Below are 18491 nucleotides of genomic sequence, written 5' to 3' on the forward strand. Positions count from 1 at the left end.
GGGCCGACGGCCCCTTGGAGCAGCCGCGGGTTTGTCCGAGGTGTCCTGGAGGGCGCTGCTGTGCTGGCCATCGCTTGAGGACGCCGAAGGACCTGATCGTTGACGGAGTTGTCAATAAGGATTATTTCGTTATCTGACATCACTGCAATTTTGATATACAAATGCTTGAGACTGAAGAGAGAGTGAAGGTAAGATGTCTTGACTATTTATAGAGGATCTCTCTGTCTTGAACTGATAGGTCGGGTGCTGTGATTGCTGATAGCAGACCAGCCGAGTTAATTATCTGCTCCTTCTTCTCCTGAACTTAGTTAATAAAACATCATGTAGGGAAACGGGAGTTACAAATTGCCCTCATTGTAATCCGTCAAAATGACGGACGAACGGCCTTCAGATTTTTCCGTCACTGGTAAAAAAAATCTGTCAAATGACAGAGAATTTTCGGTTAACGCGACCTCTTGTACACACACGTACAGGAAAATCTGGACCACGGCCAATCGGAGTGGGGGTCCGCCCTTCACTATCTCTGATTGGTTTAGACCACGATATGGGCCTAATGTGTGTCTGTTGTTGAATCACAGGGAGAAGGCCGCTTTCACATCTAGTTTGATTGCTTGGACCGAACCCTAGTTCGATTTCTCCCCCCTACTCCCTCCCCTGCTGGTCTGTGTTCACATTGTAATTTTTGCATACGAACCGCGGTGCGCTTGCGTCATCAAGTGGTGGCCACGTACTCATGTTGCTGGGTTACCGCTCTGAAGTAGTGATGGGAAGTTCGGATCAATTTACTGACTCGGACCTTTGAGTCTCGTTCAGCAAAATGAACAAATCTTTTTTCGAGTCATATCGTTCATTTCGTTCATTTTAGCATTTTAGCAACAATGTTACTTTGCTAACACATCTACTACTTATGCAAACGTTGATCACATTACAAACAATACAAAACTATAATGCTATAAGAAACAGAAAAGATTAATTCATTGTTTACCTGGGTCTTTAGTCTATGATTAGCTCACCACACCTCTTATCTGACAAGTCCTCGGGTTTGACTCGTTCATTCACGACGTGACAGCTTCGTAAGCTAAACCAATGCAGTCAGAGCCGGAAAGAGAATTGATTAGTTCATCTCCCGAGTCTTCGGGTTTAAGTCGTTCGTTCATCATGTGACAGTTCCTTACGCTTTACCAATGCCATCTGAGCCGGAAAGAGAATTGATTAGTTCATCTCCCGAGTCTTCGGGTTCGAGTCGTTCGTTCGTTCATCACGTGACAGCCCCCTACGCTTTACCAATGCCGTCTGAGCCGGAAAGAGAATTGATTAGTTCACCTCTCGAGTCTTCGGGTTCGAGTCGTTCGTTCATCACGTGACAGCCCCCTACGCTTTACCAATGCCGTCTGAGCCGGAAAGAGAATTGATTAGTTCACCTCTCGAGTCTTTGGGTTCAAGTCGTTCGTTCTTTTGTCACAGGACCCATAGAATGTTGCGCAATGCGCATGCGTGACTGGACAAATCACTCCCCGAGATGACTCGTTCTTCCCGAGTCACATTAAAGATTCGTTCAAATCGTTCAAGAACGACCCATCACTACAATAGCGGTTCACTTCCACGATTTGGTACAATTGCGTTCATATCAGCAGCGAAACGTACTGGAGTTCACAAGAACCGCACCCCAGACCTCCATTTTTAAGCCGACTCGGGTACAGTTCGTGGGTGCGCACCCGGGTTCGAAAGACAACGTTCACATCACCCAAACGAACCGAACTCTGACGTTAATCGAACCCGGGTGTGTACCAAAAGTGCTAATGTGAAACCGCAGAGTCGCAGAGACTTTTTTTCTCCCTCGAATGGCTGGCGACCTCAGATTTTTTTTAGTCGCACCATTAAGAAATACGGTCGCACGTGTGACCAAATTGGTCGCACTCTAGAGCCCTGTGTATATATGATGCAAACATTCAATAAAGTTCTTTATGATTCTGATTAGGTTCTATCTGCATTCGGAGTAGTTTTAAGATATTTTGCTTCAAAGGTTTTTGCATTCCATTTGACTTTGATAAAACCTTTTTGTTTTCCAAAATAGTCCCAAAACAATGTAAAAGAAAACACCACATAATGTAAATAAGTTGTCACAGAATAAATCAAATTTGACACAAATGTCAGATAGAACATTATATTTCCAAGGTGACAAAATCTCAATTAGCCTAATTTGTTATTAGTAACATTTAAGTACAACCACTTCAGCACATGTAAAAATGTTTACTTACTATTTTCTCATGTACAGTTAAACTATTAAAAAACGTGCATCGTGTTGCTTTTTATGGTCTACTCTACGCTATGTGCAATTCTCTAATCAATATTTGTCCAATTATGATTGAAGGTGTCATTGAAGATGTGGGTTCACTTTGCACATTTTTGGCAAGAACGTGTTGCTTTATCGACAGACTTTAGCATCTTCAAATAGGGGATTACTATTTTACTTTTAGACATACATTTGCTAAAAACATATTTGTTATGTGTTATTGTAAAAAAAACACAAACAAAACTTTTATCTCTAAATATTTGTGATAATTTCAGGTATTCTTAATGGCTGTATCTGAAAAATATTACTTTTTTAATGTTACATCAAATTACCTTACATTCTTGGATCTTATAACATTAGATTAGATTAGAAGAACAGTGCTGCACTGTCTTTTGTTTTTGTCTCATTTTTCCAAACACTTTAACTCGTTTACGTCTCTTGTTGTGTGGTGTGAGGCTCTGTTCCATGCCCTCTGTTCCACTTCAGATCAAATTAACGGCCTGAATAACTCGCTAAAGCAAACTGGGGTGATAAGCCTGATAAAGACCTTCTCACTGTTGAAGTCTAATGGTGGAGATAATTAGCTGCCTTACTTTCTCTGCCACTCTCTTCCTCACTCTGCAAGTCATTTGTTGGGACAACTAAAATGACCTCAGACCACATGAAAAACTACATAAAAAGTAAAGGTGAAAACTTAAAAAGTCAAAAAGTAAAAAGGCAATTTCAGAGGTTTAGTCTTGTAGGCTAACTGTTGGTTCGAATCCTCCAATTTACAGGATTAACAGAAGTGATGACCCATCACCACTGTACCAGGATAATCCATACTATTAACTTTAAATGTAGTAATGTAAGAGATTTACAGGTTAAAAGCATCAATCAAATACTAACCAATTAAGCACAAAACTGAAGGACACGAAGGCGCCCCATAACCTACCCGTGATGCATGATCGTCTCTGTAATAAGTTTAATAAGTAAATGTATTGCTAAACATAATTAGGCAAATGAATTAAAAACGGCTAATTTGTGATGCACGAAGGAAAACAACAAACCCCGAAGCGTTTCTCACCTTGGAACTTGAACCCTTCTATCTGAATCCAAAGACACAGGTCTTCAGTGTCGCAGTCGCATCTCCAAGGGTTTCCGCTGAGCCCCATAGAGCGCAGCGCCGGCAGGGCGATCAGCGAGCTAATGTTAAGCGTCGTCAGATTGTTACGGCTCACGTCCAGCACCTGCAGCGCCGCGTTCTCCGCGAACGCGTCCGGGTGGATCTCCGACAGCCACGGGTTATCCGTCATCCTAAGCATGACCAGACTGGCCAGTGGGCCAAACGTCCGGTCCTCGATCTGCGTCAGGGTGTTGAAAGACAGATCCAAGTAAGCGAGCTTGCGCAAGTTCCCAAAAGTGGACTCTGTGATATCCGTCAGCGAGTTGTTGCTGCAGTCCAGGTACACCAGATCCGACAGGTAGTTAAGCTGCAGCGCCGGCAGGTCACCAATCCGGTTGTTGGAGATAATGAGCTGCCGGGTGGCCAACGGAAGGTCCACGGGAAAGTCTGTTAACTGTTGCCCGGCGCACTGGACCACCAACTGGTCGTCGCACACGCAGCGGTCCGGGCAGCCGGCGGTCAGTGCCGGTGACGGTGCTACACCCATGACGAATATGAAGAGGAACACCAACCTCAATGACTGCGCGCTTGGCTCGGGCACAACACGCATGATACCACCGCCGGCTTCATCAACTGAGCGTGCACTCGCGCATTCTTCATTGATCTGCGTGATCCGGTGCGCTCGTTATTGCTGGTCAGGTCGTTTAGAAATGTTACTGAGCCGACGCTGTTATTGCGAGTTTCCTAAACAGCGAAGGTGATGGCGAAGTGCTTTGCGTACATTTCTGTAATCACCAGCTCGTTCGTTGTCCATCTTCTTTGCAATGTTATTTCACTGTCCTGAAGATCGCAGTTGACTTTTTTCTCAGTTTAGGGCGCGAAACTAAACTATCTTTAAAGTACTTGACTCGTATGTCTATAATTCCATGCCTTGATGCTGTTAAGTTTCGATACTCAGTCTTAAGGCGCACTGTACCATCTTGCTATTCTTCTCTATTGTGGCTTGTCTCTGATGTGTTGCGCAGCTTCTCTCTGCAGCTGTGTGTGTGTGCGTGCGTGCGTGTGCTAGTGAGAGAGAGAGAGAGAGAGAGAGAGAGAGAGAGAGAGAGAGAGAGCGAGAGAGACTGTCGAGTCTGGCACACTTTCCCGTTCACAAGAAAAATCATTCCCACATTAAGAAAAGTGTTTACTGTGGTATACCCCAGTATAGTATATTACAAGTACACTAGGTATTACATCATTTATTAGGTTCAAAAACAAAATTTTTCCTTCAATAATGAACTGTACTACAATATGATAATATATATATATATATATATATATNATTATTATATATATATATATATATATGGTATAGAATATTACTTATATGACTACAAATTCTTAGGTTAGGCCACTTTAGTAAATTTTTCTGTGTGTATGCTGTATAGTATATTCTGTACAAATTAGACACAATAAGAAGAAGTAGAAACAATGGTACAAAGATTTTTTAGACATTAGTACTCGAGTTCAGTTGTGTCTGATCTTACACACACGCGCACACACACACACACATGCACACACACACACGCACACACACACACACGCTTTGGTTGACTATCCCCGTGGGGACAGTCCATAGGCGTAATGTTTTTTATACTGTACAAACTGTATATTCTATCCCCTAACCCTATCCCTAAACCTAAAGATCATAGAACACTTTTTGCATTTTTAGATTTGTAAAAAATATTGTTCTGTACAATTTATTAGCTTTTTTGCCCGTGAGGACCTCAATTTTGGTCCCCACAGTGACACGAGTCCCCATGAGTTGGTGTGTATTCAGGTTTAGGTCCCCACCGGGATATAAAAACATGAACACGCACACACATGTTGGGTTTCCATGTTTTATGGGGACATTCCATAGACGCAATGGTTTTTATACTGTACAAACTGTATATCATATTCCCTACCCCTAAACCTAACAATCACACAAAACTTTCTGCTCTTTTAGATTTTCAAAAAAGTTAATTCTGTATGATTTATAAGCTTGTTTCCTCATGGGGACCAGAAAATGTCCCCACAAGGATTTTGGATATTGCCATCTTTGTGGGGACATTTTGTCCCCATACCGTAGGGTTTACCCTTCCACACACACAATCACACACACAATCCAGCTCAAGTCCTAAAATCAGACATTTTCTCAGTTTCTAAAGCACAAGAGTACCGTGATGTCACAAGTCTCCATCCCAGTGGCAGCAGACAGTGAAGGGACAGAGTGTACAGTGGCCGAGTTTTCTGTCTGTGTGGTGAGACAAAGAGTGAGCGAGAGAGAGAGTGCTGTGTTTGAGCTGACGCAGGTGCACAGGAAACATGATATCTGCGTACTGCAACATGGAGCGTGTTCTATTATTGCTGTTGGGGAATCTCTGTATCCTTCTGTATAAACAAAGAGGGCAAACCATTGCTAAGGGAAACTAATCTTAGTTATCGGCTGAGGATCTCTGTCAGTTCCTTGCTGGCCTTTACGCCAACAAGCCTACATGTGAAGATCATAATCATAACAGTGATTCATTTGATTGTGTAACTTTTATTGTGGTGGAGTCACTTGCCTTTAGCTGTTTAACCCTCCCACGGGTAAGCCCACTCACCAACTAGAGCTATTGTAGCCTATGTGACCGGGGCACACTATACGATAATAAGTGGTATATTATGATATCTAGACCCATGTGCAAAAAACTATTCTGCTCAAGTGTTTAAAGATCAAGTGTATAATCTTTGTGCTGGGAAACACAATGGCTATGGTAAACTAGCACCAAACCAACATGGAAACTGACGCAAAAAAGATGGGTTTTTGTCTATTTTTTTCCTTCTCACATGAGACTTTATCTGCCATCTGCAAACTGACTCTCTGGAAGCGGTCCAGGGATAAGAAAACCTTAGTGAATCACACAGGTGTAAGAGGATAAAAATCCGGACGGTATTTGTATATAAGGTGGATGTTGGTGGCTTGGTGGTGTCCTGTAAGGCACATAGGCATTGTGGGGTAAGTGCCAAAGTAAACTGAACGTTTGAGCTCATTAGTGTAACTTTCCTCCCTGGATAGTACCCAGCGTGTCAGTTTGCAGACGGCGGAGTGTCAGGTGATGTTTAGGAGGAAACTTTGTTACTATTTAATGGCTGGCTCATCTATCAGAGGCCTTGATGCAGGATCAGGCACAGCCTGCAGAGAAGGAACTCAAAGGGAAACTGTATTGGTTTGCTTTTCATAACTCAAAGCAAGGTTGGAGAGGAGCGTTCGTAGGTGCATTTCAAAAGATTTAGCAGTGTTGAACATGAAACAATAAACTGTGATTAACCATTTTTTATGTAAAAGAAAACATGAGTAATGTATGTGTAGATGCTACTAGATTATATGTGTTACATGGGAATGGTGTAATATTTGTACGTTATAATGTTCCTGTTTTCTATCATTTCTTTTTTCTTTATTACTAAACAGTTTTTTTTCTTATGGAATCCCAACTCCCCAATTCATCCCGTGATCCAATACACTCAATGCATGGAGTGCTACGTATTTCCGGTAAAATCTCAGGGGGCGGGAAAGCTTCCGGGTTGTATTCACCCATAGCAAATGTGCTTTACCAGCGCTCGTTTTGGGGGGAATTAACGTGTAATATAGATTAGTGAAATACATCGTATTGTTAAAATACTATATATTAAACATGTAATGGTGCTATAATACAAAACTTTAGTTTAGTCATGACCTGCAGCGTTTAAATACACACGTGACTGTGGTTCCGTCAGGCATGGCTGTGTCCCGTTTTATGAAGCTTCACAGAGATTTAATAATGTTCAGAGCATGGATTTACTTTATTACATGTAAGGATTTAAACCTTAACTGGTACTACAGTTTGTTGTCATCACATTAAGAGTGCAGATGTGATTGAGCCACAGCACGTCAGCTACTGAAGATATGGTCTATTGGTGAAAGCGTTAGCTAATGCTAAAGAATAAACGTAACACCGGATACATTAATTTGGTTTTATTTGTACAAATTATAATGTAAATAAAAATAACGTAAATACCTGTATATAGGCTACTTATGACATTTCTGTACTGTACGTAATATGCATTATATGTGCTTGTGCAGTCATCCATATCTTAGTTCTTAGTGTGTACTTTTTTGCGTGTAACTAAAATGTCTTTGTATGCAGCTGTGACATGACAATAAAGATATTCTATTTTCAAAATGTGATCTATTAATGTAAGCTTGTATATAATAACTGATACACAGAAATTGTCAGGTAAAATGCAAATACAAAAACGATTAAATACATCAAAAAAATGCTTTTGATTTAAATAAGGTTTCATATTGGAATATTGTAAAGTAAAATATTTAAAATGATTAAAATGAATGGACTATATGAAATTCTCACAATACACAGTAAAAATGCTCACTACTATTTCAAAAGATGTCCCTGTTCTTCTCATGTTGCCCCGGCTCTTAACCATTTCTCATATTTCTTGTGGTCAACAGTACGACTTTGTCTGTGATCCTTGGAAAACTTCACAAAATTTAAACAATAAATTGAAGCTTTAGGTCACAGCTATCCTTTGGTGTGTCCTGCTCCTAAACTTTGTGTCTTCTCTGACTTCATCATAATTCTGAAACATGTCGTCCTCTCCCTGATTTCCTGTCATCTGATTTTGACTGGGAGCTGAGAAAATACATATATTAATGATTTGGGAGGTAAGTGAGAACGTTATAATTTATTAAAAAAATCAATGTCATCAACTTAAGGTGAATTGTGTAACAAATTAAAAACCGATTCAGTATTTAAACAATATTTATACCCTTTAAAAGCCAAGCGATGTTTCTTTACAGCAAACCTGCATATTAGAGCCATATGACAGATGTGTCTTACCGGGAACTGTGTTATTGATATCTGGTCAGACTCATACAAATTTGTTGTTTAAAGGTAAAGATATTTAAGGGCTGAAAATCGTTGATAAACTCGGTGTAAAGATGATGTCATTCAGTGTTATCCAGCCTTAACTTTACGTGCTGTGTGCTAATAGCAATAGCGTCCAAGCTGTCCATGTATTTTTAAACGGATAGTTTAAAGCCTACTTCTTTACTTGACAGGGGAGCAGCTGACAGTATCACAATGCTGACGAACATCATTTATTGTAATCCGGCGAACTTTGTGTAAGCAACGAGTACAAATATTCATCTTCTCCTCTGTCATGTTCACAGCTCTAGGTAGAGATGAATGGCTTCCAGTGGGGAAGCGGATGTGTTTTCGCCCCCTGAGTGTAAACGCGGAAGCGGCCGTGCATTGAGTGCATTTATTTAACTTTATCTAATTCAGGAGCCTGGGGAGCTAGCTAAGCATGTTCAGTTTACCATAAAATTGTAAAAAAGGGAAAAGGGCATTTTCTTGCAAGAAATGTGGAAAAAATTCCACATTCTAAAACTCCGCTCTAGAGGAGACACATGAGATTAGTATATTTTTATTGAGGAACAATCTGAGAAGATAAAAATATCTATGAGGTAGTACTTTTAAATGAAGTAATTATATTTGCCACCTGTAGAAAAACTTGGAAATTAAAATATATGCAGCACAGTCAGCAACTGAAAAAGCTCAGTGTGAAAAACAGTTCCATGAGTTTGTCTATACTTGTATAGAGTGGAAGGAGCATGGAGTAGATTCTATTGAGAGGGAGATAGTGATATGTTTAGTGGTGACATCCGTTTTACAATGTTATGTTATGTTGTTAATGTAATAACGTTTCTCTCCTTGCTGTCTGCTCACTATAACGAACAGGGTTGCCAGATCTGTGTAACAAAACTAGCCCAATGGCCCCATCCCAAATACCAAAATGCAAGCAACCCGCATCAACAGTTTAAAAGCATGCAAATGCCATTGGAAAACCTCAGACCTGGTGCCTGGTGGCGCCACTAGAATAAAGATTTAGAAGGGGGGGCACAAAGGAGCTTACTGGGATTATATAAATGATCAGCCCTCAATATATGGACCCGAGGCAATTGCCCACTGCCTCACGTGCCCCATTGCTACTCCCTGTATGTAAATGCCAGAAACACATTCCAAAAGACTGCATGTATCATGGTAAGTGAACATTTTCAGTACTATTCAGTGTATTTTAAATTGAATGACATTCTTTTTTTTTGTAGATTTGTTTTACATTTACTAAACAGCTTTTATTGTTTATTTTGTCAGAAAGCTGATATTTGGTGTAGAATAGATGGTAAGACAAAGAATTTAGCATATTCAAGCTAAGCCCAAACTATCTTCTTCAATAACGTTCTTTCAGTAAAATAATGCCCCGCCTCTGGAATGTTCAGGAAATAAATAGCAGCACCAACGTTCTCCATAGCTTTTTGACGGAGAGGATCACACATATTTCAGAGGTATAAAGCGTACTATAGAAGCGTACTTCCGCTTGTCCCGCGGCCAGCTGTGCGCAAGGGCATCCGTGCCAAGGGTTGCCTCGGACAGGGAGTACCAAAGCGGACAATGGGTGGAGTCCGGGGAGGCAACAGGACCACCTGTGCCTGGCCGAACCTCTCCCAAATGAGCCGGCTGCGCGGGGATGGAGTCGCCACTCTCCGCGAGGCGTCGACTGACGAGAGAGCGCATCAGCTGTCTGGTTCAGGACGCCTGGGATGTGTGTGGCTCGCAGGGAACTGATCACCTGCTGACTCCAGAGGAGGAGGCGCCGGGTGAGTCATGTTAGCTGCCGTGAGCGAGTCCAATGATATCCGACCGGACCAGCACGTGCTTGCCCTGCACGAGAGGTAGTAGCCTCCTCAATGCAAGTAGCACAACCAACAACTCTAGGCAGTTGAAATGCCAATGCAGGCGGGGGCCTGTCGACCGCCCCGACACTGCTTGCCCGTTGCACACAGCACCCCAACCCTAAGGAGGTCATGGAGACCAGGGGGTTAGGGTGTGTCGGCAGAAAAACGTGTGACCATACGCCTGCTGCCGGTGTGCCACGCTCTCCAAGGAACTTGACTCTGTAGCCAGTGTTGGAGCGGTCGTATGTGCATCGACCCGAGGGGGACCACCCCCGCCGAGGATGCCATGTATCCCAGGAGCCTCTGAAATTGTTTCAGGGGGACCGTTGACTGTCTGAAAGCTTCAGGCTGTTCAACACTGATCGGGCGCGCTCTGTAGTCAGTCGCACTGCCTCTGGGAGGCCGCGTGGGTGCGGGCTTCCTCGTCGCGGGTCTCGCGCCCCCCACGGGGGGTGAGCGGGGCCGCTCATGAGGACTGAGTCTAGTTCCTTACCGAGAAAGAGGATGCTCTGCACCTGGGAGAGCTTGCTCTTCTCAGTTGACCTGTAGCCCCACCGATCTAGGTGCCGGAGCACCAGGTCCCTGTGTGTACACAACAGATCTCGAGAGTGCGCCAAACTGAGCCAGTCGTCGAGATAGTTTAGTACCCACACACCTCCTTCCCTGAGGGGAAGGAGGGCGGCTTCCACGACCTTCGTAAAGACTAGTGGAGACAGGGACAGACCGAAGGGGAGGACCCTGTACTGATATGCCTGTCCCTCGAACACGAACCGTCGGAACGGCCGATTTCGAGGGAGGATCGAGAGATGAAGTAGGCGTCCTTCAGGTCGATTGCCATGAACCAGTCCTGACACCTGACGGACGTCAGGATGCGCTTCTGCGTGATCAACCTGAAAGGCAGCTATTGTGTAGGTGCCTGTTCAGAACACACAGACCCAAGATAGGGCGCAACCCCCTGCCTTTCTTGGGGACAATGAAGTACAGGCTGTAAAACCCGTTGAACATCTCGGCTGGTGAGACGGGCTCGATCACTCCCTTCACCAGAAGGGTGGCGACCTCGGCCCGAAGTACGGGAACATCCTAGCCTCTGACTGAGGTATATCGGATGCCCTGAAACTTGGCGGGCGTGAGGCGACTGGATCGCGTAGCCGAGACGGATCGTCTTCCCTAGCCAGCCTGACAGTCTGGGAAGCCGGACAGGCTCCCAGAATGAGACGGGGACTAAAGGTACGATCTTTTTCATCGTCCCCCCGGGGGGTGGTTCGATGGCTAGCAGTACGGATTCCTTGCCGGGGGAGGTCCCCCGGGGAGGAGATCGGCTCTGCTGTTTTTCCTGCCTGGCGACTGCGCAGCTCAACGCACTGTCTGACTGAGAGTGCTGAGGGCTGGTGTTTATACTCGACATTGCGCTTCGCCATGACGCAACGTCGAGTTTGCCGTTCACCGTCGTGCAGAGGGTGGGAGCGGCTGTGATAACCCAGAGAGAGAGGAAACTCTCTTTTTTGAGAGTAAGTGGGCGCTAGCCCCCCGGAGGGGGCCAGCAGATGGAGAGACGGGGCAGGATCCGTCCCTATCCGACTTCCCAGCGATGTGGCTGGGGTCGGGCCCAATGGTAGCCTCGATCCCCCTGAGGTCTTCCCATGAGGGCCGCTTCACCGCGGCTGCTGATGGGGCGATGGTCTCCTCTTCGCTGTCTCCTCCAGGGGGGGGGGCCTGAGTGGGGGGCGCCAGAGCTGGAGGGCGTTGAAGAGGACCAGGGCTGCTGGGAAGCAGACAGTGCACGGGACTCGACGGCCGAGGCGGCCGAGTTGCGGCACGGAGGACTGCTTCTTACTGTCGAGAACCCTCCGGGGAGGCCGCGTGCGGGTCTCGCGCCCCCCCCGACGGGCGGGGGGTGAGCGGGGCCGCTGCGGCTCGACAGTAACACCAACCAGCCCCCCCTTGCGAGACGGGTACGTCGAGAAAGCGGACCTTCTCAGCGTTACTCATCTGCGCAAGGATCGGCCAGAGGAGTTTCTCATGGACCACAAGTGTGGACATCGTCCGACCCAGGGCCCGCGTGGTCACCTTGGTCGCCCGTAGAGCGAGGTCGGTGGCGGCGCGGAGTTCCTGCATAAGCGCTGGGTCGGTCTTACCCTCGTGGAGCTCTCTCAACGCCCTGGCCTGGCAGGAGCCATAGCGTGGAGAGAGGAGGCAGCTTGGTCCGCCGCAATGTAAGCTCTCGACACCAGAGATGCCGAGACACCACATGCTTTGGACGGGAGTCTAGGTCGAGCCCCCCCAGGTGGCCGCCACCTACGGGCACGAGTGCACCGCGGCGGCAACTCCACCTGGGGACACCGACGCATCCTCCAGCTGTCTCAACCTCGAGGGAAGAGAGGGTGACAGAACTTTGTTTGACGTGAAACGTGCCGGAAAGGGGGTTCCAGGTCTTGCAAAGTTCCTCATGCACTTCCGGTAAACACGGCACTGGGGGCGGGCGCGGCTTGGAGCCGCGCTCAAACCCGAGGCGCCATGTAGCCAGCCGCGAGCGCCGGGAGAGGCAGTGCGGGCACTGCAACCCAACACTCACGGCGGCCCGGGAAAGCATGGCTGACATTTCGACGTCCGCTTCTTCCTGGGCTCGACCCCCCGAGGGAGGGAGCCCGAGGAATCGTCGGAGTCGGATGGCAGTACGTCACCCCCCGATGCTGCAAGAGACATCTCATCATCACGCATCGTGTCCGAATACGTGATTGAGGAATAAGACGGCGGACCGTCTCCTGGGGAACGGTCAGACGAGCGAGACGAGGTGTGAACGGTCCGTGAGCCAGTGGCTGGCGGATTATCGCTCACAGTAATCCTCATATCACCCTCGCTGCTTGCCGTAGCGGACGGCAGGGCCGTAGTCCTGCCGCCACGGAACGGGGAGCAAACGAGGTGGTGGCTGAGTCCCGTGGGAACACAGCCACCTGTGACGCAACGTCTGAATCGTCACCGCCCGCAGTGCGGGCAGGACGTATCCACAACGTCTGCCCCAGCGTACTGGAAGCAGGCATTGTGTCCGTCCCCCTCCTCGATGAGTGTGTTGCACCCATGAGAACAGCGGGACAAGCCACGCTGGAGAAATTTGCTCTTTTAGAAAGGAAATTTGCTCGAACACCTCCGGAACTGCCGAGACGCCCAGGGGAGAGTCACTGCAGGAAGGGACCGTCCGCTGTCCACGTCGTAGATTCCAGCAGAAAAATGATCACCAAAGATCGTAGAGAAGCTCATCAGATGCGTAGGCTCTGAAGAACAAAAGGTGAATGAATGAGCACGCCGGCTTCCCTCTTATACCCGGCATCCGGGGAGGACCCCGGCATGCAAATTTCATTCGCCAATTTTCATTGGCCTTTTCTAAATACTCAGAAGATGATAGGTTCTCAAGACAAACCCCATTCTGTCGGTTCGACACAACGTCGAGAGACCGACAGAAAGGGAACACAAAAGCCTCCACTGAAGTTTTTCTTCCAACCTTGTACAGCATAGTCTTCATCACTGGCTTTATCGGGAATGGCCTGGTAGTGCGGGTGCTCATCAGATACCGTCACAAGACAAATATGACAGACGTGTGTCACTTAAACCTGCTCTTTCTTGTGTCACTCCCTTTTTTGGCCCATGCTGCCATGGCTGAGTGGATCTTTGATAAATTCATGTGTCATACTGTGACGTGTCTGTACATGCTGGGTCTCTGCGGCAGTATCTTCTTCATGGTCCTTATGACATTGGATCGCTATGTCATTTGTTTACCTCAAACTGAACTTGTTGAGCATGTTTCTTCCTCTGATCAGTATGGGCTATTGTTATGCACGGGTCATCCCCACTCTGAGAAGAATCAAATCCCAAAAAGAGTCACAAAGTCATTAGACTCATTCTGGCCGTGGTGGCTGTGTATTTTCTCTTTTGGACACCGTACAACATTGCAATATTCATGTGGTTCCTGCAGAAAAATGGCTATTTGCAGTCTTGTGAGTTGGAAAATGGTTTTGAGTCTGGCCATGCAATGGGTGGAGACTATTGCTTTCAGCCACTGTTGACTCATCCTATTATCTATGGCTTTGTTGGGGAAAAGTTCAGAAGTGAAGTCAAAAAGATGGTAATGGAGCTGTTCTTTCAGACAACGTGCTTTCTCGCAAGTTATCTGAATGCAGAAGCTCAGTCTTCTCAAGATCTACTGAATATTCAAGCACATATTATGTTCTGCACTGTTAGTGTATTTTGAAATTATATGTAAATATGAAGAGTTATTCTTATTTTGAGCAATTCCTGTTTACTAAACATATAATACTGTATACGTTTATCTACAAAAACAATTTGAATACGGTTTGTTTTGTTTCTCTTTGTTTTGCTTTTTTAGCACTAAGGATGTGAAGGCTACAGTATGTCTGGCTGTCAGGATAATGCAGAAGTTGAGCAATAAGGCTGGTGCTAAATGTGCAAAATTGTATTTCTCATATTTCATAATGCAGATAATAGTTTTTGACATTAATTACTTATTTTTAGATAAAATGCATTAGGATTGTGTTGCATTAAGACTTCTTTAACATTTAAAACATAGCCTACTGATAATTTTTTTTATATATTCTTTGTATATTTTGAATGCAATGTAACACCATAAAATATTGTGATAAGATTGTGGAAATTGAAAATTCTTTCATCACTTGCCCTCATGTCATTCCAAACCTGTGCGACTTTGGAACGCCAAAGATATTTTGAACAACACTGGCCCCTATTGACTTCCAGTTTTTTACAGCATTAAATTATTTGTTTTTATTCAACAAAATGTCAATACTCAAATATTTACAGCACAGTACAGGACACTGTCAAAACTTGACAGCAGTGCTCTTGCATGTATATGTATGGATTACAATCTTTTAGGCTACAACTTTATTTTATGCTTTTTTAGTTACTAGAACGTTACATACAAACACATTCTATATCATTGAAACAGTACATCTGAAATCAAGAAGTTGTTTTTTATAAAAGTAGACTAAATAAACGGTGTCATTTGTTACTGTAAGGTAATACAAACTAACAGAAAAGAATGAATAGTTGGTTGTGATGTCCGCTAACTATGTAAATTATTTATTCGTGGGTACAAGACACAGTACTGATACTTACTAAGCCATGACGCCGGTGTTGTGTGCATCATTCCCGGAACCACCTAACTTGAAGCATTTTAGCCTGCATTAACAACTGCTTACGCTACTATACGTATAGTATATTCTATCTGCTAATAATAATTATTAATTAATATTATTAATAGTTATTACAACTACTTCACCTCTTTTTAAAGTTTAAAAGCTTCCTACGTCTTGCACGTTTTTCAGAATACTGCGAGTAAACGCAGCTCGAGCTCGAGCAGGGTGGCTGGTGTTCAGTGATACTCTCTACTTTGTTGTGTTTTTGGCTGTAGCGTGTAACGTTACTCCTACATGCGTTTGTTACTTAGAGTGGCAGTATGGTGATCGTGTTTAGTTGGATTTAAGTTACTGGTTAATATAATCAATAAATTAGTATTATGGCATATAATTTCGAAAACAACCATAGTGTCCCTCTGTTTCGTGCACAGCACAGGGCAGACTTTTCACCCGCCCTACGCGGAACACTATAGGCTTCAGATCTGGTTGACTTGATGCGACGCCGCAAGGCGGATGACATCAAAGTATCGCGAAGTGATTCGAAAGCAAACTTTTTATGGTTTTTCGAATCGCTCTCGTGGTACTTTGATGTCATCCGCTCGTCGGCTCATGCGGCGCCGCATCAAGTCGAACAAGATACAAATAATAACACGTAACGTGACCTAACCGGAAGACAGTGAACCTTTGTACCCACAATGCAACACGGTGTACTTTGCAAACGTTTTTTCCTCATTAATTCTTCAAATATGCTGCTATTTAGTTTAGTAGATTCATATCTATGTAGCACTAACACCGCTACATACACTATGTAGCGGTGTTAGTAAAGCTTTGCTAAATGTAAAATGTCCGCTAGCAAGACATGCTGTTGTTACCGTTGTTAGGAAGTGTGTTGTCGTTGGTGGGGTACCTTCCAGTTTCCATATTAAGTCAGTAAACTCATGTTTTTCCTCAAATCGCATAAATCTTTCGCCTTTTACTAAAGATTTCCGTGGTGAAGAACACTATGAGTATAAATTAATTTTTTGATGCCCTGTCGTTTGGTGGGGCTTCCCAATCTTGTGGAAAGATAGATTAAATCACGATTCATGTGACGAAGTGTAGTATAATTCAAAATTATAAAGTGAATTCCAGGTAATAATACAAAAATGAATAGTGATTTGTGCTCCTTTAATTCTGTGCGCAATATACCTTAAATTCCGTAACACTATTCAATTTACTTCGCATCCTAGGATGTTAATGGACCTGCTTTTGTATATTTTAGAGAATATACAGTATATATATGAAGAGCTTGGTTCCAAAATGAGTTGACTCTTTTTTTTTTTAGTGCATTCCAATTAATATCAATCAAACTGCAGTTGGTTTGTTTTTTAAAACGGAGTTATCTCATTTTGGAACCAAACTCTTCATATATATTTCATAATACTGGTAAATGACTGTTCACGTGTCATGGTCTCGTCCTCTCACCAAGCGCAGTGGTAAAGGGATCCTCAAGGAGGCCAGTGTTGCCTCCAGGCTGCAGTAGAGAGCACAGGATTCAGAGCCCCCTGCTGGCCGATGTGGGAATTGGCGAGGTTGAATATTGAATATTATATCTTGAATATTAGCTCAAGCCTTTGTCTTCACCGCCTCTGGCTCTTGTATTTGTTCTTTGTTTTCGAGTCCTTTCTCAGTCCTTGCTATTTGATTTTAAACACCAAGTTTTTTTGGGTTGTTTTTCTGTGTCTCTTTGCTCTTATTCTACTTAAGATCTGCAGTTGTGTCTATTTTCTGTTATTTTTTCCCACCTTTTTGTAGTTATTATGACTTTTCAGAGAATGCTTGTAAATGTCATAACTATCCCATATGGTTTCAAAAAGCTTTCGTTTCATTGATACTAGTCGAACTTCATTTGTTACTCCTCATGAGAGTCTCTGCTTGTTGATGACTGCATGGCTCGACATTAACGCTTGTCCGCTTGTCCGGGACAAGTGAATGTTTTGTATGGGCAAGTGAGAGAGAATTTTACTTGACCGACCGGACAAGTAACTTGAAAAAAAAAACAGTGCGACACATGTAGAATAATAAGATTAAGAATATGTGCATTAGACAGAGCTGCGTGATTGTATGAAGTGCGTTTGTCGTGGTTGTGCTTGTTTGTGTGTGACAATAATCAATGGCGCACCGCACCCATGCGAACGCGGAATCCTGTTATTTAAATGTCATCTGGCTGTTCTGCGTGTCTGAGTGAATTATGTGCACATACAACACGAGTGATGGTCGAGGATCTGCGTCTGCTCTGTATGAGGACATGAACACATGAACTTCATCTCCAGAGTTGCTCTGAGAGTTTATTTTACGATCGTTTTACTGTTTGAGTGAAACTATCTGCAAACACAAAAACTCAAGCGTCTTCCCGAAGACCCGTCAGAAAATAAAAGTCCCGTTAAATTGAACAATCAGACAAAAATTCTGTAGTGTACTATAGTATTTGTTATTGAAAATTGAAGTGCCCTTGTAGTAAATTAATAAACACTGTATACTATTGTAAAGTTAAAAAACAATATAGTAAGATTTTTTTACTGCAGTTTACTATAGTAATACTATACTATACTACAGTAATTTATGTGGACAAATATACCACTATTGTATAGTAAAAAAGGAAAAACACAGAACTTAGAAATATTTAAAAAAATTAGGTAATCTAAAAATGATTGGCCCTAATTTATCCCTCTGTATGTAACATTAATGTCTTTCTCCGTTATCTGCCTATTCATAATAAACTACACTTTCACATTTCTGCCTGTGCTACCTAACTTTAAACCTCTCTAGCACCAGTGCTATGTGCAAAAAAAGTTAACTTACAGCCTTAACACTAATAATAATTACTGCTTGCCTTTGGTTTATAGCAGTCACTGAGAGTAGGCCTATAACCAAATTCAGGCGTCCAAAGCGGACACTAGTTAAAATGCTTAGAAGCAAACTTGACCAATCTAAATCCGAAACAATTATATTGATTATATTATATTATAATTCAAATGAAATATCTTTTTTTATCTTAGGACAAGTAATTTTTGTACTCGACAAATTTACTTGTCCGAAGGACAACCACATGACAATGCTTAAATGTCAAGCCCTGGACTGTTCGTTTTTTTT

At 43.8% G+C, this 18491-nt stretch overlaps 1 protein-coding gene, 1 non-coding gene and 1 pseudogene across 2 annotated transcripts in view; 2 read left to right on the top strand and 1 right to left on the bottom strand.

Moving 5' to 3' along the window:
* LOC130565918 (leucine-rich repeat-containing protein 52) overlaps positions 1-4418 on the bottom strand; it is a 50133-nt gene extending 45715 nt beyond the window's left edge. Inside the window, exon 1 of the mRNA XM_057353069.1 lies at positions 3360-4418. Coding sequence (XP_057209052.1) covers positions 3360-4008 — 649 coding nt within the window. The 5' untranslated portion in view covers positions 4009-4418. The remainder of the gene's footprint in view (positions 1-3359) is intronic.
* A 1187-nt stretch (positions 4419-5605) lies between these two features.
* Positions 5606-14430, top strand: LOC130566107 (C-C chemokine receptor type 5-like; annotated as a pseudogene).
* Positions 14431-16291: 1861 nt separating this feature from the next.
* Positions 16292-16407, top strand: LOC130566456 (U5 spliceosomal RNA). Its single transcript, XR_008964468.1, has one exon. It is a non-coding gene; the product is annotated as a U5 spliceosomal RNA (small nuclear RNA).
* The last annotated feature ends 2084 nt before the right edge of the window (positions 16408-18491 follow it).

Source organism: Triplophysa rosa, linkage group LG15 (assembly GCF_024868665.1).
Source record: "Triplophysa rosa linkage group LG15, Trosa_1v2, whole genome shotgun sequence".
In the NCBI taxonomy this organism is placed as follows: Eukaryota; Metazoa; Chordata; class Actinopteri; order Cypriniformes; family Nemacheilidae; genus Triplophysa; species Triplophysa rosa.